Source organism: Lathamus discolor, chromosome 23 (assembly GCF_037157495.1).
Source record: "Lathamus discolor isolate bLatDis1 chromosome 23, bLatDis1.hap1, whole genome shotgun sequence".
Classification (NCBI taxonomy): Eukaryota; Metazoa; Chordata; class Aves; order Psittaciformes; family Psittacidae; genus Lathamus; species Lathamus discolor.
In genome coordinates, this window is record NC_088906.1 from 2,029,498 (window position 1) to 2,051,006 (window position 21,509).

The following is a 21,509-nucleotide window of genomic DNA, read 5'->3' on the forward strand; positions in this document are numbered from 1 at the left end:
GGAAATTCAGGTTGGAGATAAGGGAGAAGCTGTGGCTGCCCGATTGCTGGCAGTGTTCAAGGCAAGGCTGGACACAGGTGCTTGAAGCAAGCTGCTCCAGTGGAAGGTGTCCCTGCCCATGGCAGGGGGTTGGAACTGGATGAGCTCTTAGGTTCCTTCCAACCCAGATCATTCCAAGATTCTGTGGTGGTGCAGGGATAGATGAGCCAGGAAAGGATATTCCTACAGCTGAACCCTGCTGCTTTTCAAGCCCAGGATGAACTTATAAGGCTGGAAGGGTCCAAGGTCTTGAGCAAACGTGGCTGGTCAGGATTCTTCATTGTGCTTTGGAGCTTCCATGTGCCAAAGGGAGATGTCACCCAAGGAGGGTGGTGGCAGCTGTTAGAGGAAGGGAGGGCGATGAAGGGCTGGGGCAGGGGCTGTGCAGCCCTCCTCTGTGTGCTTTCCCCATCACCCCTGTTGGTCTTCCATGCAGACTCCTCCCCGAGCAGTAGCAGCACCCCCGTGTCCGGCTGCAGCTCTCCCAACGACAGCCTCCCCGCTGAGCACGGAGCCCTCCCCGCTGCCTCCAGCATGGCCCACGAGGTGAGTTCAGCAGCCAAAGGGCCACAGGTTGAGGCTTCCCAACCTCTGGAAGGGTCATTACTTGTTTCTCTGCTGACTGATGGAGCTGAACATGAGCAGCTTGTGCCCAAGCAGCCAGGAAGCCCCCAGCATCCTGGCCTGGCTCAGCACCAGTGCGGCAGCAGGGCCAGGGCAGGGATTGTGCCCCTGCACTGGGCACTGATGAGGCCGCACCTTGAATCCTGTGTTCAACTCTGGGCCCCTCACTCCAAGAGAGACATTGAGGGGCTGGAGCGGGGCCAGAGAAGGGCACCTGGAGCCCAAGTGTGATGGAGAACGGCTGAGGGACCTGGGGGGTTCAGATGGAGAAGAGAAGGCTCAGGGGGGACCTGATGGCTCCCTACAAGTGCCTGACAGGAGGATGGAGCCAGGAGGGGCTGGGCTCTGCTGCCAAGGAACAAGGGATGGGACAAGAGGAACCGGCCTCAAGCTGCACCAGGGCAGGTTTAGATGGAGCTGAGGACCAATTCTTGCCCCAGAGGGTGCTCAGGCATTGGAACAGGCTGCCCAGGGCAGGGCTGCAGGCACCGGCCCTGCAAGTGCTCACACCCCGTGTAGCCCTCAGTGCTGTGGGTTAGTGGTGGCCTTGGCAGTGCTGGGAATGGTTGGACTTGAGGAGCTTAAAGGTCTTTTCCAACCTGGTTGCTTCTATGAGAAGGCATCAGGTCCTTCAAAGGGGCTGAGTTTTGCTGTGGTTTAATAGCACTCCCCCAGGCGAATGGGGCTCAGCCTCTTTTGCTGCTGCCCGTGCTCAAGCTGCTTGTTCCACGCTGAGCTCTGGCACTGCTAGAGCAGGACACTAATGACTTGTGTTTGGTGCAGACACCCCTGGCCCAGCGCCTGATGATGCAGGAGAGCTCACTGGCCCAGTTTGCCCTGCAGAGTGCAGCCTCCCTTCCGGCCATCACGCTGGGATTGCCGGCCACCACTAGCGCCAGGGTAGGTAGCCAGCTTGTAGGTGGCCTCAGAACTGGGCAGAGGGTCCCTATGGGGCAGGGGAAGCCCATTCCTTTGGGCCTGGGGTTCCTGGGATGTGCTAGCTCTGAGTATTCCCAACCACCTTGGGCACGGTGAGGATGTGCTGTCCCCTCCTCACACCCTGTCCTGCGGGATGCTAACCCCTTCCTTCTCCTTTGTGCAGGGAGAGGCAGATCGCCGGCCCCTCTCCAGCCTGGCCCACCGGGTGCCTGTGTTGAATGGACCTGTCCTGGCGGGCACACACTCGCCTGTGTTCATACCAGCTGGTTTGGAGCAGCACGAGGCTGGGAGCCCCTTGTCCTCTCGGCTCCAGCCCGTCATCATCCTCGAGCCCTCGGTCACCCACACTCCACTGGTGGCAGGTAAGTGACAGGCGCTGAGGCTGTGGCAGTGCTGGCAGTGACCCTGAGGGCAGGCAGGGAGTTTGGGTGCTGGGAAAGCCCAGTAGCCTTGATCTTTCCATTACTGTGCATTGAGATGGGGCTGAGGGAATGGAAGATGTTGGCCTGGTTCTGCCTTACCAGCAGCATGTCCTTGCCATGGATGAAACCAGAGTCCTGCACACACCGTGGCCTTGACAGTGCAGGGAGCTACAGCTTTGGCTCTTCCCTCCAGCTGCCCCTTGCCTTGCCTGGGCTGGTGTGGACCTGTTCATCTCCTCCAAGGGGTCTTTCCTACCTCTTCCTATGCTCTTGTGCCAATAGATTTCAATAGAGACCCTGCCTTGAGCACGGCAGCTCTGACCTCTTGGCTGTGGCCCCACTCTGTAGCAGAAAGAGGACTGGCTCCTTTGTGCTGGTTCCTGGCTCCATCTCTCCCTGCTCTGTGATAACCAGCAGTGAAGGAAGCTTCTTCCATTGGGGTGAAGCTGATTGAGATCAGCCAGGTCCTGTCCCTAGACCCCTGATGCCAAAGCAATGGGGACAGAAGGAGGTGAACCATAAAGGCACAGCCCATGCCTACCAGACACTGGGCTCCAGGGCTGGGTCACCGTCATCTTTAGGGCTGTCTGGACATAGTCTACATGGGTCCAGACTGCGCTGCTGCTTGCCATGGTGGTCAGAGAGCTCTGCCGGGTGCTACCCTCACCTCTCCTTCCTCTCCCTTCCAGTGCCAGGCCTGGGGACAGTCCCCTTCTCCTTCACCCCCTCGCTCATCTCTGCAGAGCGCCTGTCGCTCCCAGGCCACCATAAACCACTGGGCAGGACCCGCTCGGAGCCCCTGCCCCAGAACCCCAAGGCCATCCAGCAGCAGCTGGTGTACCAGCAGCATCACACCCACTTCCTTGAGAGGCTCAAGCAGCAGACGCATCTGGGCAAGGTGAGTCCTGGAGACCGTGCTTGGGCTTGTAGGAGGCAATGGGATTGATGCTAGAAGGGTGCAGGACACCATCACTACTTGCTGGGCAGTGAGTAGATGTCTGGGGCCAAGCCCTAGCCAAGCACAGAACCATGGAACGGTTTGGGTTGGAAGGGACCTTAAAGCTCCTCCAGCTCCAAGCCCTGCCACGGGCAGGGACCCCTTCCACTGGAGCAGCTTGCTCCAAGCCCCTGTGTCCAACCTGGCCTTGAGCACTGCCAGGGATGGGGCAGCCACAGCTTCTCTGGGCACCCTGTGCCAGCGCCTCAGCACCCTCACAGGGAAGAGCTTCTGCTTTATCTCCAACCTAAATCTCCCCTGTTTCAGTCTGAGCCCATCACCCCTTGTCCCATTGCTCCAGTCCCTGATGCAGGTCCCTCTTCAGCATCTTTGTAGCCCCCTTCAGCCACTGGGAGCTGCTCTGAGGTCTCCACGCAGCTTCTCTTCTCCAGGCTGAACAGCCCCAGTGTTCTCAGCCTGGCTCCATATGGGAGCTGCTCCAGCCCCTCAGCATCCTCGTGGTCTCCTCTGGCCTCGCTCCAACAGCTCCATGTCCTTATATTGAGGACACCAGCACTGCACACAGTGCTGCAGGTGGGGAGAGAATCTCCTCCCCGAGCTGCTGCTCACACTGTGGGGGTGCAGCCCAGCACACGGCGGGCTTTCTGGGCTGAAGCTGAGTCATGGGGAGTTTCTCCTCACCCGACCCTCCCAGGTCCTTCTCCTCAGGCTGCTCTGAAACGCATCTCACATGCGAGATGCTGCCTTGCCCAGCCTCACGGCAGCAAGCTGAGGAGATCTGCTCGGCTTCCTTGCCTCCCAGATTCACCGTGCTCCTCCCCCTGATATCCTCTGCCCCTGCCCCCCCCCCCCCCATGACCTTCCTGGTCTGGGCTGTGCCCTGCCACCTCCCCGAGCTCACTGTGACCCTGTGCTGCAGCGCATGGTTAAATCCAGTGAGAAGCCCCGGCTGCGGCAGATCCCCTCCTCGGAGGACATGGAGGCCGAGGGAACGCTGCCAGAGGCTGAGAGCAGTGACCCAGCAAGGACGCGTGTGGAGCCGCCACGGCCCGGGAGCAGTGGGAAGGAGCCTGAGAGGACACAGAAGATGATGCAGCCTCAGGAGGAGCTTGTCCTGCAGCAGGTACCCGAGGGCTGGCAGGGCTGAGAGAGCTGCAGGCAGCTCAGACCCTGAGAGCCACCTCCAGAAAGAGCCGCTATGTGAGTAAGGCCGCAGGCACCACGTCTGTACCTTCCCTGAGCCCTGGCAGGACAGGGATGAGAGGTGCGGTCACCCCTGGTGTCTGCAAGGCTGAGCATCGTCCCCACATTGCTGTGCCTTGCAGCAGGGCTGCTCTCCAGCAGAGAGCAGCAGATCATAGAATGGATTGGGTTGGAAGGGAGCTTAAAGCTCATCCAGTTCCAACTCCCTGGCACGGGAGCTCCAGATGCTGCAGGATGTGTCCCAGCTCCTGCAGCCCTTCTCCAAGCACCCCCCAGCATGGTTGTATCCAGACCCAGGAAGGGTACACAGTGCAGGGCTCCCTTCCCTATGCCAAGTGATGCTGCTCTCCAGTTGTGCCTTGCTCTGGGTGCTCACCAACCCCTCTCTCCAGCAGGCCTATCTGTGGGATTCCTACCAGCGTGTGCAGCAGCAGCTCCTCAAGCGCCAGCCCTTGGCTGACACCCCCATGGTCCCCACCATCCATGCTGGGCACAGGCCCCTCTCCAGGGCCCAGTCATCTCCTGCCACCGCCACCATCTCCCTTCCTGCCCAGGACACAGCCTCCAAGGCGCTGTCCCTGCCCGTGCAGGAGCAGCCACCCAAGCCTCACTTCACAACAGGTACCACCAGCCCCTGTGTGGGGCTGTCACCATCCCAGCAGGGGCTGGGGATGAGCTGGGAGGGAGGTGGGAATGCTCAGGGGCAGCTTAGCATCGGTCCTGCTCCCTCACGCTCATCAATGCTTGCGATGCTCTGTCTGGCTGCAGAAAGAGCAGACAAGGGTCCCCTTCTCCTTATCTAAGGTGGCTTTTCCAAGCAGGACTTGCCCATCTGGGCCCTTGACTGCTGTCCTGGTCCAGTGATCCTGGCAAGGGTCAGCTCTCTGACACATTCAAAGCAGGATTTGCTTCAAGCACACTGGGACAGAGGCTCCCATGGTTTGAGAGAGGTTCCAGTCAAACCAAAAAGTTTTGGGTCTCATCCAGCCCCTAAAAGGAGCTCACTTTGGGTCTGCACCACCGAGGCTGGTCCAGTCTGGTGACAGCAGCTCTCCTTGTGCCTTGCAGGGCTGGTTTATGACTCGGTGATGCTCAAACACCAGTGTTCCTGTGGAGACAACAGCAACCACCCAGAGCACGCGGGCAGGATCCAGAGCATCTGGTCCCGTCTGCAGGAGAGGGGCCTGCGCAGTCAGTGTGAGGTGAGCGCCAGCAGTAGGGTGGGAGCTGGAGCCCATCCGGGATGGGGATGCTGGTGTGAGCTCTCATGTTATTGGGGTGATGGGGTATCCTGCTCCCTTTCGCTCCCACATCTTCTCAGCCTGTTCACCACTATTATCCGGAGGGCTTGGGCTCACCCATCACTGGCAGTGCCAAACTGAAGCATATTGGTGTGACCATAGAATCATGGAGTGGTTTGGGTTGGAAAGGATCTTAAGATCATGCAGTTCCAACTCCTGCCATGGGCAGGGACACCTTCCACTAGAGCAGGGTGCTCCAAGCCCCTGTGTCCAACCTGGCCTTGAACACTGCCAGGGATGGGGCAGCCACAGCTTCTCTGGGCACCCTGTGCCAGCACTTCAGCACCCTCACAGGAAAGAGCTTCTGCCTTAGGTCCAACCTGAACTTCCTGTTTCAGTTTGAACCCATCACTCCTTGTCCCATCGCTCCAGTCCCTGATGAACACTTTGGCTGGCAGCAGCAGTGTGCTCTGCTGGAAGATGGGTGTAGGGAGAGAGGTGATCCCTATGGAAACAGGGGAGTTTGGCAACTCTGGGATCAGCGTGGGTTCCACTCTGTTGGAAACTTCACCCTGGTGTAGCTGGGCTGTCCCACTGGGACACCTCCACTCTCTGAGCTCGGGTGGGAGAGCTGGGATCTCCCACTTGGAGCAGCCTGGTAAGAGCCCCTGTGTGCTGCAGTGCCTGCGGGGCCGCAAGGCCACGCTGGAGGAGCTGCAGTGTGTCCACACCGAGCGCCACGTCTTCCTCTACGGCACCAACCCCCTCAACCGCCTCAAACTGGACAACGGGAAGCTGGCCGGTGAGTGCACAGCCACAGCCCTGCCCTCAGCCTCTGCCTGGCCCTGCCCGGCTCCCTGCCCTCCAATTGCACCAGGCAGCTTCCCTGGAGGCTGCTCCTCATCCTGCTGAGCAGCCAGGTCAGACCTCGCTGTCCCGCAGCATTCCCAGCTCTAAGTCCTCGCTGTATCCTCTCTCCGCAGGGATCCTGTCCCAGCGGATGTTTGTCATGCTGCCCTGTGGAGGTGTGGGGGTAAGTGCTCCGTCTCTGCTCTGGCTGGGTTTGGATGGGGTGCTTCTGTCCCCAGTGAGGGTTGGAGTGGAGAGGGAGCTCCCAAAGCCATTGGGCTGCTGAGGTTTGGGCAGCCTCAGGTGGGAGCACTCGACCTGTGGTCACTGATTGTATCAGAGCTTCCTGTGTCCTTGGGATGGTCCTAAGCATCCCACCCCTGCAAGGGGATCCTTTAATGCCTCTTTACTCTGGAGGCCACAGCAAGTAAAAGCCCATCACAGCCATTTCGAAGAGCCTAGGGTGCCAGAAGGGATTGAGCTGGTGGGAGTGGCTGGGGGAAGCCACAAGCCATGGTCTCCATTGAGGAAGGGGAGCAGTGTCCTGGGGACAGCAGCTCCCCACTTCTCTCCAGACACCTCCGTGGCCTCTCCTTTCACAGCTTGCCGTCCTGGTTTCTCTCCATTCACTGCGTTCTCCTCTCTTCCTCTCTCTGTCTCTGTCCTTCTCTCTCTTTCAGGAAGGGTCTCACTCCATGCCTTCCTGCTGCCTCTTCTGGTTCTCCTCCTCTCCTTGCCCCCGCTGCTGGGCACCAGCTCTTCTCAGCCCCGTTTGCATCTACTTTCCCTGCTCTGCCTCCCCCTCCCTGCTCCCCTCTGTGCCCCGAAGGCGGGGGGGGGGCTGGAGCTGCCCCTCTCCATGGGCACTGGGGAGCCTTTGAGTTGCACACATGGCGTTGATCAGAAGAGACATTGGGTTTTCCGGCTCTGGCTCAGCCCTTGACGTGATGCTGATCAAACCAACATGTTTGCTTAAACAATACAATAAGATAAAGAAGGTAAAGAGCGTTTTGTCAGTCACTTCTTCCAGCCCCCGGGTGCAGGGGGAGATGCTCTGTGTGGAGCTGAGCTGGGGCTGACAGCGGGCAGAGGAGCTGCCCCATTGCGTGTGAGGTGGTCCAGCTCCACCATCCCCTCCAGCTGATAGAGAGCTTCAACCCCTGGCCCCAAGCAGGGCAGCTGGCAGAGACCTTGGTCCTGTACTGAGCTCCCCTCCACCCCATCTCACTGATGCTCTTGCTTCTAGGTGGACAGTGACACCATCTGGAACGAGCTGCATTCCTCCAACGCTGCCCGCTGGGCTGCAGGCAGTGTCACCGAGCTGGCCTTCAAGGTGGCCACCAGGGAGCTGAAGGTAGGGTTGGCTTCATGTGGAGGTCCCAGAGCTGTGCCATCACCCCATGGCCAGGTGCTCGTAGCCCCGTGCTGCTGTGGGCTCCATCCCTGGATGGACCAGCCACCTAGAGAGGGTGTGTGCCACTGGGAGCAACAGCTCTGAGCACCTTGCCTTTGTTTTGTCCCCAGAATGGCTTTGCTGTGGTGAGGCCACCAGGACATCATGCAGATCCCTCTACTGCCATGTAAGAGCCCCTTCCCAAGCTGCAGGAAAGCCCCCCAGACCAGCTCCTTGGCTCAAAATCACTCCAGACTGAGCCCCATCCATCTCCTGGCCAGAGGGAGATGAGGGGGCGAGCCCACCCTTTGAAGGGCCAGGAGGGAAGGATGCTCAGGACGCATTAACCAGCTCCAACTCCCTCTTCCCAGGGGATTCTGCTTCTTCAACTCAGTGGCCATTGCTGCAAGGCAGCTGCAGCAGAAAGGGAAGCTCAGCAAGATCCTCATTGTGGACTGGGTGAGTGTCCCTGCATGTCCCTGCTCCTCCCCAGGACATCCCCGAGAAGAGGTGTCTGCATCTCCTCCCAGCTCTGGTTTGGAGCTGGACCAGAGAGCAGCAAAACCTCCTCTTGTCAGGAGTGTGGCTGGGAACCACCCATGGGATGGGGAAGCAGGAGCAGATCCTGGGGATGGGGGTCCCAGCCAGAGATCCAGTTGCTTTTAGCTCTCTTAAGCTATTGGGCCACCCTCAAGGCTGAAAAGAAGAGCTTCTGCCAATGTTTTTCTCCCTCCAGGATGTTCACCACGGCAACGGGACCCAGCAGATCTTCTACAGAGACCCCGATGTTCTCTACATCTCTTTGCATCGTCACGATGACGGCAACTTCTTCCCTGGTAGTGGGGCTGCTGATGAGGTACAGAGCACTGGGGACAGCAGAGCTGGTGGCCGAGGTGACAGCCAGGCGGGCAGGGCACTGGTGGGCCAGAGCAGAGGGCAGTTCTGTGGCACTGCCTTTCCCATTGATGCCTCGTCCTGCCTGGTTCACCCAGTTGGCTGCAGCATCCCTGCATCACCCAGCATCCCTGCAGGCCTCATCCAGAGCTTCACTGCTGTCCTTGCTCTCTCCCAGGTTGGTGCTGGCCCCGGTGAGGGATTTAACGTCAACGTGGCCTGGACTGGGGGGCTCGACCCCCCCATGGGTGACCCTGAGTATCTGGCTGCTTTCAGGTAGTTCCTTGTGTCTCTGCTCATCTCCTCTCCCGCTCCGTGTCAGGCTGAGCCAGCACTTCACCCGCCTGTGCTTGTCTTTACCCACAGGACAGTGGTGATGCCGATTGCACACGAGTTCTCACCCGATGTGGTGCTGGTCTCCGCTGGCTTCGACGCAGCCGATGGCCACCCACCGCCCCTGGGTGGCTACAAAGTCTCTGCTAAATGTAAGGAGGTGGAAGCAGCACCACAGCCTCAGGGCAGGATGTTCCCACTGCCCAGCCAGGCTGGGACCACAGCAGAGCTGGGGCGGGGGGGCAGCTCTCCAGGGAGCTGGGGAAGAGCTTTGGGGTTGTATCAGCATCAAGGGGCAGGGCACCAGCATTTTGGGGCTGCAACCCTCCTTCTTGGGCTTCTCCTCCAGGTTTTGGCTACATGACAAAGCAGCTGATGAGCCTGGCTGGCGGAGCCATCGTCCTCGCTCTAGAAGGTGGCCATGACCTTACAGCCATCTGCGATGCGTCCGAGGCCTGCGTGTCAGCCTTGCTCGGCAATGAGGTGGGGGCTGAGGGGTGTCCTGGTTCCGTGAGTCCAGCCCTGGGCACGGCTTCTTCCTACTGACCCTCTCGTGTCTTCCTTGGGCAGCTGGACCCTCTCCCGGAAGAAAGCATGAGGCAGAAACCCAACCCCAACGCTGTGCGCTCCTTGGAAGCGGTGCTGCAGGTCCAGAGTGAGTGTCCCGGGGCTGGGGCTCTGTGCAAGGGGCAGGAGTTGCCGTTTCCTCCCCTCTCCAAGGGGACACGTGGCATAAAAGACCCCAGTGGAGCCCTCCATCCTCACGGGAGGGTGATGCCCCTTGGGAAGCCCGGAGACCTGAGCCCCCCCTTACCCTGATGTCGCTTGTCCTGCAGGTAAATACTGGGTGGCTCTGCAGCGCTTTGCCTCCAAGCTGGGCTGCTCCTTCCTGGAGGCGCAGCACCACGAGGCAGAAGAGGTGGAGACAGTCACAGCCTTGGCTTCCCTCTCAGTGGCCGTGATGGTGGAGAAGAGGTGATGCTCTTAACTGACCCTGGGAGATGTGGGTGCCCCTGGGTGCAAGCTGCACTCTCATAGGGGTGGCAGCAGAGAAGGGCCATGTCTACAGCCCCATGAGCTTCTGGGAGGTCAGGACAGTGCTGGCTTTAAGCAGGCTGTGGGCCATTATAACTGCCCTCCCCACCAAGACCTCTGGTCCTGCAGCCCTCCTGTGCAAGCAGATAGGACCCCAACATTCAGCATCAGTGCGGGGTTGAGGTCCTGCAGGACCTGGGTTGGCTTCTGGGAGATTCAGCGTTGGGCTCTTCCCAAACAAGGTGCAAATGAGACCAAATCCTCTTCCCTTCCTTGGAGGATGGAGGGGTGGGGGAATGTCACCTCCTTTCAGGAGCCCACCACTTGTCTCATCCTCTATGTGGGTCTCAATGGAGCAGGGCGCACCGGCAAGGCTTGTTGGACACCTCCAGAAGCTGGCCTCTTGCTGCTGTTGTGTCACACAAGTCTCCTCCTCATCTCCTGTGTCCTATGCCAGGCCCCAGGACGAGCCGATGGAGGAGGAAGAGCCCATGAACCAGTGATGAGCGGTGACGTTCTCTGCTCCCCTGCTTCCAGGACGTGGCTGGACTCTCCTGAGCCCAAGTGCTCGCTCTTCACTCCTGGCTTCCCGGCCGCCACGTCCTCCTCGCCCCCCGAGTCCCGGCCCCCAATGGCCTGGACCTTTGGCTGCAGAGCCCCATCAAGGATGCTCCTGCAGCCACCTGGAAGACGTCCTCCTGCTCGGGACCGCTGGAGAGCCCCAGACTCCCTCTGCACGGCGCGGCCTTGCAGACATAGACCTGCAAACAGTCCCCAGCCCTTGGGACCTGAAACCCTCCCTGGGCTGTGTGTGAGATGCCTGCACCCCTCTGGCCTTCCCCTGGGATCTTCCTCACCCTTGGGGAAGGGGGTGGGTGTTGGGATGGATGTTGTGGCCGTGCTGCGGGTGGTCAGAGCCACCTTTGGGACTGCACCCAGAGCTCCTCTATGGCTTGGCAGTGATGCCTTGGAGAAGCAGCCCTGTTTAGCTCGGGAGGGACAGGCTCTGTGTCTTCTCATGAAGGTTTCCTGGCTGCCCTTCCTCTGGCAGGTACAAGGTGGACGCTGATGTGGGGCACGGGCTTGTTCTGCATAAGGAGGGGTTGGAGAGCTGTGGACGATGCGCCCAGGCCCTGCAGCTGGGGAAGAGCAAGGGCTGGAGTGTCTGCAGTGCCCAGGATTGCACCTCTGGCTCATCCTAACCACTAACCAGAGCGGGACCCCTCTGGTGCTGGGGCTCTGATTTGCACTATATACAATTGACGTGTGCTAATGTGAACCTTCCCTGCTCTTCTTTCCATGGGGATTTCGGGAGCAGCCACCTCTTCGTGTGGATGTTCCCAGGGTGGCTTGAGCCTTTTCCGGCATCCTGCTGACCTGAGCATCTGCGTCAATGTAGAGTGATCCCCCTAAAGCAGGGGCAGCCCAGTCCAGTCACCCCCTGAGCCCACCCTGGGCCTCTTCTCCACCTCGACTCCTGTTACCATGGAATCATGGAATGGTTTAGGTTGAAGGGGCCTTAAAGCTCATCCAGCCCCAACCCCTGCCACAGGCAGGGGCACCTTCCACTGGAGCAGCTTGCTCCAAGGCTCCCCACCTCGATTTGCCTTCTTCCCATCTCCTCCTGGACCAGGCCATCGGGTGGCTCCTCACCCCAAGAGCCTTCCCTGTGTCTTTCCCTGTGTCCCGTGGGTTGTCCCATAAGGACAGGTCCCTGCTTAGGATGCTGGGTGTCAGTGAGGCTTGGGGAGAGGATGGATGGGCCACTGAGAGCTCCGGAGGTGGCCAGGCTCTGCAGGCTCAGGGAGGTGATTTCTGTAAGGAACAAGGGAGGAGAAAGAAAGAAGGAACCAAAGGACCTTGGGAGAACGAACCAGAGCAGGGGCTGTGCTGGGGGGGGGGATGAGTCCCTTCAGGCCTGGGTGGCACCCACAGGAGTCATCGTGGCCTCACCATGGCACTGCCGGTCCCCTCCTGATGGCTGCCTCCATCCTCATCCTGCTCCTGGTACCCGCTTGCTGGGCAGGAGAGAGGCTCTCACCCCATGGGGTTAAAAGCACCCCAGAACCTCTCTGCATCTCCTCAGGTGTAGGTGCTGCCTCTCCATCCTGGGGTCTCCTGCCCAAGGTGGGGTGATGGGAAGGACCTGCCTTGGGGCATTTGGGTGTTTCTTGTGTCCCCAGCGGCCCCTTCCTTCTGCTCCATCCCCTTGGTCCCCCCATGGTCCCCATGATGTGGTTCCTCTGGTGCCATCTGCCTCAGTTTCCCTTCCCTGCTTGGTCCCAACCTCATTCCCAGTGGATCCCAGCAGGAGCGATGTGTCCAGCCCCATCTCCCAACTGGTCTCTTGTGGTTTGAACCCCACCAAGCAAGGCGGTGGTGGCATGGGGGGGTTCATGGGAGTATGTGCTTGCTTGGAAGGGTCCCACCTGCCCCATAGGGTGGCACCTTCTTGTCCCCAGATGTTCCCTAAGCATCCCATCGGGAGGTGTCGACTGAGCAAGGCAGGCTGCTGGGTCCCATGGGTGGAGGTCCTGCCATGGGGATGCTGGATGGGTGCTCCCACTGCTTGGCTGGGACCTCACCAAGTTCCTATCAAGCAGAAGAGTCCCACCATGAAGCCAATGGTGGGATCTCCTCCAGCTCCAGCAAGGAGCAATCCTCTGCAGCATTCCCCATGCATCCCAGGTGAGCATCCTCCACCCCACTGTAAATGGAGCATGGGACCTCCGAAATGGGTACCAGGTTCCCCCAGTCACCCCCATTCCCAAGCTGATGGAGGGTTTGTTGGCCTCATGCCCCTAAGGATGCTGTGGGACACCCACCGGGGTGCCCATCCCTTGGGAATGGGGTTTACTGGGGCTTTGTCCCCAGGACAGATGAAGATGTTAAGAGCCAGAGCATCTCCAGCTCCATCTCCTTGCCCTAAACACCTTCCCCCCCCCATAACAGCATGAACAGAGAAGAAAAGCCAAGACCTGGGTTCCAATAGTTCCTTCCTCAAGGCCGATGTTTTCCCCACTTGGGAATAAGGCAAATTTAAGGAAAAACCCCAGGACTCAACACGATGGTACTTGAAATAGCAGGGAAAAAAAGGAGATTTTAGCCTTTTATTACAAAGTCAGGTTGGAAGCCGGAGCCCCCACTTCCAGAGGTGTTTCCCCTTGGCTTTTAAAGCCCATTTGATGGGAGGGGGGAAGCAAATGTCCATGTCCAAAGGTAGTTTCCCCTTTCCCATGTCCAACACATGGCCAGAGCCACCCCAAAGCTCTTTGCAATGGGACTTCCCTTTCCCTGAGCGCATTCAGCTCCTTGGGAAGCTCCCGGAGCAGGGAATCCGTTCCCATTGTACAGCCAGCAACAGGGAATTACAGAGGGAAAGGCAGCCTGAGCCTGGCTGTCGCTTCCTGGTGGATTCTCTGATGTGTGATAAAGCCTGAGCAATAACTGAAGCTGCTCCGGAGTCACTCCCAATGCTCTTCCCATGCGGATCGCTTCAGGTTCCACTTTCTTTCCCCCTTTCTCTGCTATAACAAGCAAAAAAGCCTGGATTCTCTTTTGCCCAATGGATATAAAAGGGGCCGAGCAGCCGCTGATGGAGGGTGCAGGGATGGGCACCAGTTCCTTAGGGATGAAGCCGGGAAAATTCCCCCTGGATTTTCATTATTGGGATTATCAGGAAGCTCCAAAGGCCCTCCATCAACCCCCATGATGATGTTGGGAGCCGTCCATGGACTGTGGGTAAGTGGAGGGCATCGGAAGCCCTGGGGTTCATAGAGGGGTTCAGTAGCCCCCCAAATCCAGTCCATGCCAGTGGTGTCCTTATGGTGGAGACCTTCGGAGCAGGATCAACGTGGATGTCAGCCATGGAGCCGCGCTCCAGCCTCGCCCAAAGCCTTGGATGCGGCATCTCACATCCATGTGAGGGGCTCTATGGAGCAGTGAGGACCAGGCCAGCGAGGGAGGGTTCAAGCCCTTCCCATCACCATCATCATCATCATCATCATCATCATCCTGAGAGGAGTTGTCCTGCCTGGTCCTTGCAGGAGGCAGTTGCAGGGGGATACGGCGAGGATGGAGCCTGTTGATCCGGGAGCATCGGCTTCTTGGGAAGCAGGAGGAGATAACTCAGTTCTTACCTGCGAGTCAGGAATAAATCTCACCCTGAAGAGTTTCATTCTCAGCATCCAAACAGCTCATTCCAGAGCCTGGCTCCGGGATCGGGTCCCTCTTCCCCAGCCCTGAGGTTTGGAAGGGGTTGGCGGGGTGGGATGAGGCTCCCATTCTCCTGCTCGCTGCAGGATGCTGTGGTCGGGGTTGGGGTGCTGGGTGGCTGGGGCTGCTGTGTCCATCCAGGTGTGAGACCTATAAGGGAGACAACCAGGGTCAGCCTGGCTGCCAGGGCACCGGGTTTGGCTCGGCACGGCCAGCGCCGGCTTCCCAAAATCCGGCACAATCTGCGGAAGGTCCGCGTTCGGCTCCTGGCTCCTGAGGCTTCGTGCTTCGCATTCGCAGACTTCCCTGGAGCCGCAGGGATTTGGGTGGGACACGTTGGGAAAGCTCCCAGCACCTGAGCTCCTCAAATCACTGCTGCTCTGTGAGCGCAACGAGAAGGGGAAGCGACGGAGCTGCTCCATAGGGAGAACAGGAGTTACCCCGTGATGAACTGTTCCCTATGGAGCCGCTGCCGGGCGCCAGCCTGGAGCCAGGGGCTGGGGAGCAGTGACAGGAGCCCTGTTGGTGGCTCTGGGCTTCCTCCCCATCACCCCCAGGTCCTGCTTTTATCTCATCCCCCCCTTCCCCCCCAGCTTTGCCTCCTGCTTTTCCTTGTGCAGCAACCGAGACCTTGGATGCTCCATGGAGGAGCCTGGAGAGGAATAAATCAAAGCCTGCAGTAACTCAGTGCTGGGCACTGGCTGAGGTAATGCAGCCCCTGCCCACCCTGTCTGCAGGAGAGACAAAGCATCCCCACGGCCTGACGTGTCCCAGCGCTGATCCTTTGGGATTGTGGTCCCAAAGGCCTGCAGTGGGCCCCGTGCACATCCGATGGGGCATCAGGCGAGCAAAAAGGCTGGTGTCCAACCGGCACGGCAAAGGGATGCTCTGGGTTGTGAGAAGCATCAGCATGAGCATCCCAACCCCATAGAACACTCAATAATCCTCATGGAATAGCCCTGGCTCCAGAGGGAACCAGCTCTGAGTGTGCAGGGCTTGGGGATGGATGGACCTGGGCTGCTGCGGACCTGCCCATGGAGCTGAGGAGCTGCAGCCATCCTCAACACCACCCTTCCCTCCCTCCTGCATCAGCATCCTCAGCTCAGGTGCATCCCCCCTCAAAGGCAATTACACGCAAACCCCATCTGAATGCATCTCCTTCGTTCCCCCTCAGCTCCCAGATGCATTCCTGTGACACCCAGCAGTGAAATACGGGCTCATTTCAAAGGCATTCCCTGGGCTGAGACGGAGCGAGCCGGGATCATAAACCAGCAGATGGGTTGATGCCCACGGGCTGGCTCTGGAACTGTATCTCAGTTGGATGGAGATGAGCTCGGCCCCCCTGTGCAGGCTGAGTTTTCCCTTCTTTTAACAGAAAGGTGGAAGTTTTTGAGGGGAAAAAGGGGTTTCTGCTGGTGAAATGCGTGGCGGCCCCTTTGCCGTGTCCCTGTGGCAAGGCACCCGGAGCGGGATGGATGGATGCCTGTGGCTCTCCCTGCTTCCCTGCTCCGGGGAGCTCGGCACAGCACGGTGATGCCGGCCCTTGTCCGTACACAGCAGTTGGGGTGTCCCATGGGAGCACCAGCGCCGTGTGAGCTGGTGGGGTTGGGATGAGCATCCCTAACCCCGTCTGGTCCTGCATCCTTACCCGTGTCCTGCATCCCTCACCTAGGGCTGCTCCTATGGGCACGGATTTGGAGCCTTCAAGGCACCAAACGCCTCCTCTACCTGCTCATCCTCCATGTGCTTGTGGAGGGCGACAACGGCCTTCGGAGGCACCATGGGGCCTCTGAACCTGCTCGATGCCAAAGCAAATCCCAGCAGCATCCTGCCAGAGCACGAGGATGGGAGCGGAGGCCTTGACCCGAGTGGAAACCAAGAATTCCTGGGATTTGGACATCGTCTCTCTCGGGAATTCAAACCAAAAGCGAAAGCTGGAGCACAGCTCGCCACCCATCGGACCCAGCTGAGGGGAGCCTGGTGCCTGGTTTGCCCCAGCACAGGGGTCCGGGACCACCTTGACCAGTTTAACCGGTAGTGAGCGAACGGACCCGCTTCGTGATGCTGTGAAAGGTGCGGGGTGGGAAGGAAGCGCATCCCATGGGACCGTGCTTCCCTGCAGAGGGATCTGGAGGAGCCGCCGCTCCCAGTGCATTGCGAGAGCAGAGCTGATGCGGGGAGGGGGCTCTGCCCCAGCATCTTCGATCCCCTCGTGCTCCAACGCGGTGCAATGAGCCGTGCTTATAGACACAGGCCAACCAAGACTCCAAGCAAGAGCAACAGGCCCCAAAGGGAAGATTTATCCAAGGTCTTTCCGGATACAGTGAAGTGAAGGCAGCATGACCGGGACGATAAATCCAGGGAGACAAACGAAGGACAAGGAAAATCGCCCCTTCCAGTCCTTCCCCCCCCAGCTTCCAGCCTCATCTCCTCCTCTTCAGCAGCAAAAGGAACCACTTGAATGCGCTCAACCCCAGCGCTTGGGGGACTTCAAACGCTGCTTTCCCTCGCCTGAGGGCTCAATCCTGCTTTCCCCGGATGATGTCTCCTGTTTAACAAGGGCACATCCCGCACCCTTTGATATTTAATAGGCTGAGTTCCAGTGGAGACCAGGACACCGTTTGCTGCTCTGCATTATGAGTTATGGCCCCATTGCAAGCGCTGGGTTAATCCACTGAGAGCCTCTCCGCTCCAGCATCACTTCCCTGTGGCTGTTCCCATCTTTTGCTCTTTGCTCAGCAAATCCTTCTCTCTTTCCCCCCCCTTCCCAAGTGGGGTTTGCAATTGGTACCCAAAAGTGCGGCACGAAGCGGGTTATTACCTACCCAGCTAAAGGATGCTTTGCCCTTGGGCGAGCACTGGAGATGCTTGGGATGGATATTAACCAGGAATGATGAGCACGGGGGCAGGAGGGGTTTCACCAGGGAGGCTGTTTCATTTAGCATTGAGGTCTTTATGATCATGAAGGGTCTTTAATCCCCCTGTTTACCACGGGAACACGATTCCTGCCGAGCACTCCGCCTAAATACCCCGGTCTAACAGTCAGTGATGGCGCGGAGCCGAATGCCGGCCCATACACGCAACCGGGAGCAGGAACGTGTGCCTGGAGGTGATGGGGAGCACTCAGAGCATCCCAAACCCCCCAAACAGCCATGAACGCACAGGGCTGCAAGGATGTGAGGGTAAAGGGGGGGATACCGGCTTGCTCTGCTCCTGGGGCTCAGCATCCCGGCTGCCACAGGGAATGAGCAAGCACAAGCTTTGGTCCTCGCTGTCCCAAAGGGGAAGGTGATCCTGTGGCCAGCAAGGCCACTCTTTCATTCTTACACAGCCAGATCTGCCCCAAATACATGGCTTTAGGCAAGGGATGGTTTCCTTGATGTTTGGGATTGCTCTCAGCGAGGTTTGCAGGGAACTGAGTTTAAATGTGGCACATCCTTAAGGGCAAATCCCTTGGGAGCTGGGCAGCATCTTTACCCGGTGGCCTCAAATTCAGGGCTGCTCAGTGGCCAAACCCAGTGGTAGGAGGGCTGCTGGTGCTCCTGGGGGTCACTGGTCACGGCAGATGGTCCCCCATGGCTTGCGCATCACTTGGGCCCCATTGCAGGGGTTTCTATGATGCATTTGGGGTCACAACAGCCACTTTCTCCCCTTTCCCAGCCCCTTTCAATACGTGGCTGAGCAGATTCCCTTGGCATTGTGGCTTCTCCCACTTGTACCCTAAAGGCACTGGGAGCTCGGCACGGCTGCCGGTGCTGATGGGCTCCCATCGGGCTGCAGCATCGCACCAGTCCCTGTCCTGCTTAAAGTCGGGTCTTGGATCCACCCAGCACGGGGTCTGCACTCTCTTGTGTTATAAATGGGATGCTTCTGCCTGCATCGGGCACGAGGGTCCCTGCGTGGAGTTGAGACTGCAGCAAGAGGAGTAATGGCCCTGGCAGAAAAGAGCAAGAGAAGGGCCTCTCGTGGGCATTCCTTAGTGACGGGTGCACGAAGGAGCAGGAATCCTCTTGCATTTGGCTTCCCGAGAGAAGCCGGTGGCCCCTTACCCCTGGGGTGACACAAGGCAGGGGTTAATGACCCAGTGCCCAAGCAAAGCCAGAAGCCCCGATCCTGGTTAGGGCCCAGCAGGGAGCTGGGCTGCGCTCCCGTGATGCGTCCCTGGAGTCCACGGCTTGGGAATGTCCTATAGAGCTTTGAGCACTGCAGGAAACATCGGCACGCATCCGACCCTTCTCCCCCGGTCCCTCTTTCTCCCAGTCCAAGCAGACCTAAAGCACTGCCAATGGAATCATTCCCCTCTCCTCTGAGCAGCTTTGCCAGTGCTTAGAGGATGCTCGGATGCTGTTGGGTACCTCAGTCAAAACCCTCCCTCAATGTTCCATTCCCTGCAGTGTCGGATACCTCCAGATCCGAAGGGATTACGGATCCCATCTTATCTGCGGGGACAGAAGAAAGCCTGGAAGTCTGGAGCCGCCAGGGCCACCCAATGGCTTTAGGGAATGGCCGCTGAGTGAAGGACGGCTTTGGAGTGCCGCTGCTCCCACTTGTGCTGTGAGCCAAGGGCATTCAGGAAGGGGCCTGCTGATTTACAGGGGTTAATGTAGGGGGGGTAAATCAGACCTGGTTTTAAAGCTTCCACCAACCTGCCCCAGCCCAGACCCCGCTCAATGGGCTCAGGCACTGCTTGGCCCCCTCCAACACCCTCCAAGCCCCGCAGAGGTTGGGAGCCGCCACCTCCCTTGGTGGCATCTGGGGCTTGTTAAAGCAAATCACTTGCACGTGGAGACGAGGAGGGGGCCGTGAGCTTCCCACCGGGAGATGCCCGGAGGATGCGGGGATGCGCCAGCGCAGAGGGGGCGATACCTACCCCGGCTCAGTGGGATGCGGACATGGACCAAGCCCCTTCCATCCTCCAGACGGAGAAGGCGTAGCTGAGCCTCTCGTGGGCCAGGTAGTTGCAGCTGGCGATCTTGTGGTCCAGCTCATCGCTCTGCAGGACCTGGTACAAGAAGTCAATGTAGCGGGCGGCCAGCTTGAGGGTCTGGATCTTGCTGAGCTTGTCGGAGGGCAGCGTGGGGATGATCTTGCGCAGCTCGGCGAAGGCGTCGTTGAGGGACTGGGTGCGCTGGCGCTCGCGCACGTTGGCGATGACGCGCTGCGTGTGCGCGTCCTCCAAGGGCTGCGGCACGGGGCTGCGCTTGCTGCGCTTGCCCTGCGGCGACGGCAGCCCCTGCTCCTCGCCCCCCTGCCCGCGCTTGCGGGGGCATTTCTTGGGCGGCCGCTCGCCCTCCTCCTCGTCCACGCTGCCCTCGGGTGAGTCCGGGCACAAGTTCTCCTCCTTCATGCTCTCGGCACCTCGGCTCCGGGCTCTTCAGGAGATGCGATGGGTGCAGGACATGGGAATGGTGGCCTGGAGAGGTCAAGAGGTGCAGCTTGGAGCATCCAAGCCTTGCGGAGCCCTCCAAGGAGCTCGGTTGGTTTTTCCTTTGGGCTACGGAGAGGAAGGCGTTCGGATAACTTTGGGGAATGGCTCTTGCTGATAGGGTGAGGAGGACAGTGGGCGGACCAGGCACAGACCAATGCAGCCGTGCAAGGTAATGCAAACAGCAGTGGAGCTTATGGGTTCCAGATTTCCTCCTTCCCTCCTCCGCCGACACCCCCAGGCCCTGCGGCACAGATGCTCCTGCCTGCTGCCCGGATGGCAGGGGACATCGCCTCTGCTGATGTGAGCACCAGCCATGGACATCAAGGGAGATGTCTTTGAGGTCCAGGCTTTTCATTTCTAAGCCCAGTTGACCCTGCAAAAGCCAGCCAGAGACTGTTCACTTGGGAATAGGAGACTTTTCTCTATGAGAGATCCAAGTGGAGATGGGAAGCCATGGGTACAGATTTTTCTATGAATCCAGAGGAAGAAGCAACAGTGACAGGAATCCCTTCTGCTCTTGAGAAATGGTATAATGCAAGCCAAACTTGAGTTTGCATCCATTCGTCCATCCTTTCATCCATCATCCATCCACCCATCCACCCATCCATCCACCCATCCACCCATCCATCCACCCATCCACCCATCCATCCACCCATCCACCCATCCATCCACCCATTCATCCATCCATCCACCCATCCATCCACCCATCCACCCATCCATCCACCCATCCATCCATCCATCCATCCATCCATCCATCCATCCATCCATCCATCCACCCATCCATCCACCCATCCATCCATCCATCCATCCATCCATCCACCCATCCATCCACCCATCCATCCATCCATCCATCCATCCATCCATCCATCCATCTCTCTTCCTCTGCCTCCATTTCTACAGTAGGATTCCACCAGTAGAATCAGCACACAGAACCGGAGCCCATTGGTGCCCATCATCCTCCCATGCCCCAAATGCTCCTACACCTTGAGGACCCCCTAGAACCTTCCCGTCTCCCTCTCCAAGGTGTTTCTTCTCCTTGACCTGATCCAAGCTGTCTCTGCTCATCAGGTCCATCAGAAACCCTCACCCTGCGTCTCTCTGGGGGGACATTGAAGTCCTGGCAAGGTGCTCCAAGGGGATATTGGGCTCCATCGCCCTTGCTCTGTCCCATGAGGGCACAAAGGGACGTTGTGGGAGCAAGAGCGTTTCAAACCGTCGCAGGAATTCATCAGAATAATTAAAGTCACACCAAACCCAGCAGTTGTTGCGTTGACACCTCCTGCCTATAGAAACAGAGGTGATCTAGCTCCTTCTTATAACAGCTACATAGAACATCCTGTACTGGTAGGGCTCTCCTGCACCGAGCCGCAGTGGGATCCTGTGCCCACCCCCGGGTGGGGATGACGTGGATGCAGCAGTTGAGGCTGAGCGTGACCAGAGGCTGCAGGAGAGAGCCCTTGGAAAGGCAACGACCTTTCCCTGTTGTCTTGCTGCCTGTGGTGAATTAGCATCCTCCTCTTGCGTTATCTCCATCCTGAATAACCGATGCTGTTGTACTGCAGTCACTCTGTGCTCGAGAGCCTCTCCAATAGCCTGAAAGGAGGAGGAGGAGGAGGAGGAGGATGTCTTCTCCCCTTTGCATTGGTGCTGAATAAGAGCAAGGGGCTTGGCCAACTGTTGTTTTTTCCAGTGGGAAAAGCCCTGGTTCAAGCTCAGCTACAAGGTACTCCTTATAAACATGCTCCATAGACCTGCCATGCACATTAACCTTGCCACACATCCCGTTGTCCAGCAGCGCTCACAGCAAACCCCTTTCCAACCCTTCGCCTCCCTAATTGCACCCATCCGGGTGCTGCTGCTCCACTGGGATGCGCGTATCCCGAAGGTGCTTTTCCCTGTTTCCAGAAATACGTCTTCACGTCCCTCCGTGGGCTTC

At 58.8% G+C, this 21,509-nt stretch overlaps 2 protein-coding genes across 15 annotated transcripts in view; one reads left to right on the forward strand and one right to left on the reverse strand.

Annotated features, from left to right (window-relative positions):
* Nucleotides 1–11,209, forward strand: part of HDAC7 (histone deacetylase 7) — a 78,193-nt gene extending 66,984 nt beyond the window's left edge. For 9 of the 14 annotated variants that reach the window (XM_065659512.1, XM_065659513.1, XM_065659511.1 and 6 more), the window contains 19 exons: nt 476–585; nt 1,447–1,563; nt 1,766–1,964; nt 2,714–2,922; nt 3,902–4,105; nt 4,578–4,806; nt 5,254–5,387; nt 6,108–6,228; nt 6,410–6,459; nt 7,522–7,629; nt 7,800–7,855; nt 8,040–8,127; nt 8,405–8,524; nt 8,741–8,838; nt 8,929–9,047; nt 9,245–9,378; nt 9,466–9,550; nt 9,732–9,870; nt 10,388–11,209. In XM_065659512.1, coding sequence (XP_065515584.1) covers nt 476–585; nt 1,447–1,563; nt 1,766–1,964; nt 2,714–2,922; nt 3,902–4,105; nt 4,578–4,806; nt 5,254–5,387; nt 6,108–6,228; nt 6,410–6,459; nt 7,522–7,629; nt 7,800–7,855; nt 8,040–8,127; nt 8,405–8,524; nt 8,741–8,838; nt 8,929–9,047; nt 9,245–9,378; nt 9,466–9,550; nt 9,732–9,870; nt 10,388–10,433 — 2,366 coding nt within the window. In that variant the 3' untranslated portion in view covers nt 10,434–11,209. The other 5 variants (XM_065659519.1, XM_065659506.1, XM_065659509.1 and 2 more) reach the window with 4 other exon arrangements.
* A 2,982-nt stretch (nt 11,210–14,191) lies between these two features.
* LOC136003738 (twist-related protein 2-like) lies at nt 14,192–19,492 on the reverse strand. The gene is made up of 2 exons (XM_065659642.1): nt 19,016–19,492; nt 14,192–14,295 (listed from the first exon to the last, which is right to left on the reverse strand). Exon 1 carries the CDS (start codon nt 19,490–19,492, stop codon nt 19,022–19,024), a length of 471 nt encoding a protein of 156 aa, XP_065515714.1. The 3' UTR covers nt 14,192–14,295; nt 19,016–19,021.
* Between the last annotated feature and the right edge of the window lie 2,017 nt (nt 19,493–21,509).